This window comes from Gavialis gangeticus, unplaced genomic scaffold, assembly GCF_001723915.1.
Source record: "Gavialis gangeticus isolate Ggan-Ray unplaced genomic scaffold, GavGan_comp1, whole genome shotgun sequence".
Taxonomy (NCBI): Eukaryota; Metazoa; Chordata; order Crocodylia; family Gavialidae; genus Gavialis; species Gavialis gangeticus.
The window spans coordinates 22,174,520-22,179,808 of NW_017729004.1; the positions used below are offsets into that span (position 1 = coordinate 22,174,520).

Sequence of the window (5,289 nt, forward strand, 5' to 3'; positions counted from 1 at the left end):
ATAAAACCAGAAATAGATCATGCAAATAATCCAGACAGATGTGCCAGTAGAAAGGGCAAAGCCATGACAAGAGTGCTTTTTCTCAGTGCTCTTATCTTTACTTGTTCAAGAGAGCCATAGAGATTCTTTAGCATGGAGGAAGATTTCAGTGTGGGGGGGGGGAGTCATTTATTAAAAACAAAGGAATTTTATGGAGCTCTCCAAGTGCATCACATCTGCAGATTTACACTGAAGGGGTCATATGCCATTGTCAGAGCCAGGTGTATTCACCTGGAATGATACTGAAAAGTGAGTTTCCAACACTGAGGTCCCCCCCACTGCAATTATAAAACTAAAATTTAAAACCTGACCGGACCAAAGAGAATGTGCACAAAGAAACCAGTTCAGAACAACTGGTGCCATTGTATCAGATGAACATAGGATGGTGTTACAGGGTAAACTGTCCATTTGAAATGTTAAATTACAGCTTAAATGTAAGCACCTTAATGGCTTTACACTACATCATTCCATGTAGATTTCCTAAGTAAAACTTTACTTAGTAACTGGGGAAAGCAGTGGAAACTCCTCTCAGTCGAAAGCATACATGAAGATGTTTTGATAAGCCACGTGCTCTGTACTGCATGAGCAAAGCCTAGCTAGTAGAAGAAATGCCAGAGCCAAGTTAGGAAAGAGTCCTATCCAGGAAGAGCTTGGCAGCATCATGAAGCAGAAAAAAATGAACATATACAGCTTTGTCAGTTATCTTTATAATCTATGGCAATAAAATAGATTATGTTTATAAAAAAGGTACAGTGGTAGAAAAATCCCAAATCCCATCTACATATACATATGCACGTCTAAAACTGAAGGGGAAAAAGGAACATATATGTGGATCTTAAGTGGGAAGATTCTGTCTTAAGTCTGACTTTTGAAAATTTTCAACTCCATAAATTATTCAACAAAATTTCTCAATACAAGGAGCAAAATGTGCAAATGCAAGCCAAAATATTTTAAATCAATTTTTACTTTTAATGGCTTGAATTTAAATGTATACATTTTTATATTTTATAAAAATTTTTTACTTTTAAGTATGGGACCTGTGCGTATGTGTTCCACTGAATTATTAATCGAACTAACACATCCAGTTAATGAAAGAAAATGAGCAATATGTTTTCAGAGTAAGTGCATGCTCAAAAAAATGTATTTGAGGACTAAATCAGAAAAAAAGCATGTTACAGCATATGATTTTGTTCTGAAAAGCTATTTACTACACAGTACTACTGATTTATATTTTACAGGAACATACCTCTCTCACTTTAGGATGCACAGGAGAATTTCTAGGAAGATGAATTCCATGATGCATGAAATCCTGAATGCAATTATATTCAATGGTCTGAAGAGAAAAAAAAATCCATGAATAAGATTCAGTTAGCATACAAAAATGGTTATTAGGTACATAAGTTAAAATAATACTTAAGACTGTCTCCTGTTTTCATATTTAAGATTATGTTTTCAGTTGTTATATGAGCACCAGATTTTACCATGGCAGATGTTTCTTGGCTTGCAATCTTCCAGCATCTGCCTTGGTCTGAATCAAGGCCAAGGTTGATGGGAAAAGCATTGCATAACAGTATGCACAGCTTTAAGTACCAGCTTTTCACATTTCAGGTCTTAAGGTAGCCTTAAATCTGGTCAAAAGTTCTTAAAATCAGCTGCCAGATATGAGCTGTCAAATACTGCCTGGTTGTCTCTCATTAATTGATAGTAACTATTTACAGTGGACAATAAGCTGAATATGAGCCAGCAGTGTGCTCTTGTTACCAAGAAAGCTAATAGCACACTGGGCTACATTGGTAGGTGTTCCCAGCAGTGATTACTCCCTTCTATTCAGCACTGGTGAGGCCATATCTGGAGTACTGGGTTCAGTTTTGGGTCCCCCACTACAGAAAGGATGTGGACAAATTCGAAAGAGTCCAGCGGAGGGCAACAAAAATGGTGATGGGGTTGGGGGACATGACTTATGAGGAGAGGCTGAAGGAACTGGTCTTATTTAGTTTGGAGAAGAGGAGACAGAGGGGATTTAATAGCAGCCTTCAACTATCTGAAGGGAGGTTTAAAAAAAGATGAAGTTAGACTGTTTTCAGTGGCGGCAGATGACAGAACAAGGAACAACAGTCTCAAGTTGGAGAAGGGAAGGGAAGTTAGATATTAGGAAAAACTTTCTCATGAGGAGGGTACGGAAGCACTGGAACAGGTTACCCAGAGACGTGGTGGAATCTCCATCCTTAGAGGTTTTTAAGACCCAGCTAGACAAAGGCTTGGCTGGGATGGACTCACCGGGGAAGATCCCGCATTGAGCAGGGGTGGGACTAGATGACCTCCAGAGGTCCCTTCCAACCCTAACTTTCAATGACTCTATGACTAAAGGGACCCTTTTCTTGCAGGAGTGATCATTTATATGGAAAACTTGAAAGAATCTCAAAAATACCTAATCCAAATTCAAAGCAGAGAACATACCTCTAAAATCTCTCCTGAAGCCTTCTTCCAAGCCCTGAAATAAATTTCTGCAACATGCATCACCAGCGATCTGTGTTAATAAAGAGAAAACCCAAACTTCTTTACTATCCCTGCATGAAACATAAAAAAGGCAACAACAAAATGTGTCCATATTAAATGATAAAGAGCACTGAAATGTGTTATACATTCCCTCACTTGGTGTTGTTTTCAAAATGCTAAAATATTGGTCCAGGATATTTGCTTATCTGACTGAAGAACATGAAGATAATTCCGTTATACTTAAACAATATAAGAACATATAGAAAACTTGTTTCTTTTAGAGACCTGGACAGATACTAAGATGCCGCACTGAATTCAAGTATGTTAAAATTATTTATAAGAAAATATCATTGATCTAAATTGGAAGCATTAAGCAGATTTTTAAGTTAATAAATTATAATTAGCCTATCGAAAAGAGGCTAGATATCATCTTATTGAAGAATACCGTTGCTACATACTATTTTTTGTGGAAATTCCTTTGGAGTAACCTTACAACACAGTTTCTCTTAAATAGGAAAGGTAAATCTAAAGTTTAATCTTAAATAGAGTAGAATTATGCTAATCAGGCATAAAAGCTTTTTAAGTCTCCATCTGCAAGGCGTACTAATTTTTATATTGTACAACATTAATAGTATAGTAATCCAGTTGCAATTAGACCCCTTTTGGGTGTGGCAAATATTTAAAAGTACAATCAAACTAAGTTATGGATACATAGTAAAATCATACACTGTGAAGGAATGGAAAGCAAAATATTAAGCCAGACAAGGTACAGATTAATCTATGTAGAATTAGGGATGTAAATATAGTTAAAAAAATATTTGATTAACCTCCTCTGATTATATCACTTAAACAATTAATCAGCAACACAGCTGCTGCTGGGAGCTGTTCCTGACCCCCAGAGCCCTCTGACTGGGGGGAAGGGGAAAGCCAGGGAGGCAAGTTCAGCCAGACAACACTTGAAGCCCTGTCCTGGGAGGGAGAGAGCACCTGTGAACAAGCAGCTAATTGCTTAACTGACAAGTCATTAGGCTGCTCTGTTTTCCTCCTAAATTATGGGTACTAGTCCCCCTCACCCCTTAAATTAATAGTTTAACCTTTCACATTCCTATGTAGAATATATATGTATATTTTTATAATGTCTATAAAAGTACGACTATATATGGCATGTGATTCAGATTTTTTTATTTGGCTAAAGCTAGCAGCTGTATTGTGAGGTATGGTGACATTCTGGTTATTCTGATTCCATTCAATTTAAGGAGAAATATATTAAGTCAAAGAAATCACGCCTGCTATTCTCACTGCTGATTTATACAAGTCAGTTCACAGTCGGCTTTTAATACTAATTCAAGTACTATTATACGTTTGTAAATGGAAAGTCCTTAGGTTTTTAAAATCCCAGGGGGGAAAACAAACAAACAAATGAAATACTAAACACTTAAGATCAACAGGAATCCACTACACCTGGGGTGAGCAAAACATGGGCACAGGCTGGATCCAGCTTGACAAGGGATTTTTATCTGACCTGCAGTGGATCTCTGAGCCTCACCAGTCCTAGGTGCGGGGGGCAGCCCGGGGCCATGGTGCATGCAGCCAGTCCCACCACTCCCTGGTGCACAATGGGGCTGAGACAGCATGGAAGTTGCACTCAGCTTCCCAAGAGCAGCAGTTCCTTCCAGCTACCGCTGCCACTGGACCTACTGCCTGGGCACCCACCCCATCCACCCCACACCCACTGCTGGGGGCACCACACAGAACAGATGAGCAGGGTCTACACAGAGATCAGCTCAGGACCCTAAAGGTAGGGCATGCTCAGCTGGGATGATGGGGCCACAGGCAGGCAAGGAGCAGCACCTGCGAATGGGACAGGCAGGGAAAGGGCCAGATGTGGGGCGGTGACAGCACAGGGCTGTGCTGGGAGTGGGTTGCCAGCTCTCCCCTGGGCCTCAGCCCCATGCTGTCACCATCCCATGATTCTGACCCCAGCCCTGCCTGCCCATCTCACTCCCAGATGCTGCTCCCTGTCCACCCACGGCACCATCCCATCCATCCGGCTAAGTGCGCCCAGGATGAGCTACAGCCAGTCATTCCCACCAAACACAAGGCCTTGGTGAAATGGAACAGTAAGTGGGAAGTTACCTGCTTCAGCCATTTGCTTCTTGGATTGTTCTGCAGCTTATAATCATATAGAAGAATTGGTTTTGTTTCTCTAACAACTGAGTCTTCACCTGAAAAGTTACCCTGCCAAAGGGTTGCACGCTTGACCTTCTGGCATTTCTTTAATTTTCAAGATTACATATTTCTAATGAGATCATGAAGAGTAGCGTTCACTATAAAATCCCAGAAACATCAATTCTCTTTTAGCTTATCTAACTGCTCACCCTTGTACACCTGTTTACACATTTATCAAGAAACAGTAAAATTAAATCAGGTATAAACATATTATGCCAAAAATAAAAGATGAGTGAGAACAGCAGGTTGTTGAATTTTAAAATTTAAAAACTGCCGTAAAGTCAAATTAGATGATTTACTGCAATTTGTTATTTTTCCACTTGTCTGGAATTCTTCCAGACATATAACAGACAGTTTATAGAATCCAACACTGTTGCACTACTTCAAGGGACACCTCAGATCTGCTCCAAAATCTAGGTTTTACAACAAAATGTAAGATGATCAACATTATTTTAACAAACTATTCTATCAGTGTCTGCAGCTGCAATATTATAGTTTCATAGTTTCTAGGGTCGGAAGGGACCT

General features: G+C 39.6%; 1 protein-coding gene across 1 annotated transcript in view; it reads right to left on the reverse strand.

Annotated features, from left to right (window-relative positions):
* NCAPG2 (non-SMC condensin II complex subunit G2) overlaps positions 1-5,289 on the reverse strand; it is a 94,518-nt gene that overhangs the window by 58,855 nt on the left and 30,374 nt on the right. Inside the window, exons 8-9 of the mRNA XM_019508160.1 lie at positions 2,497-2,566; positions 1,286-1,372 (exon numbers count right to left, since the gene is read on the reverse strand). Of these exons, the coding sequence (XP_019363705.1) occupies positions 1,286-1,372; positions 2,497-2,566 (157 nt within the window). The remainder of the gene's footprint in view (positions 1-1,285; positions 1,373-2,496; positions 2,567-5,289) is intronic.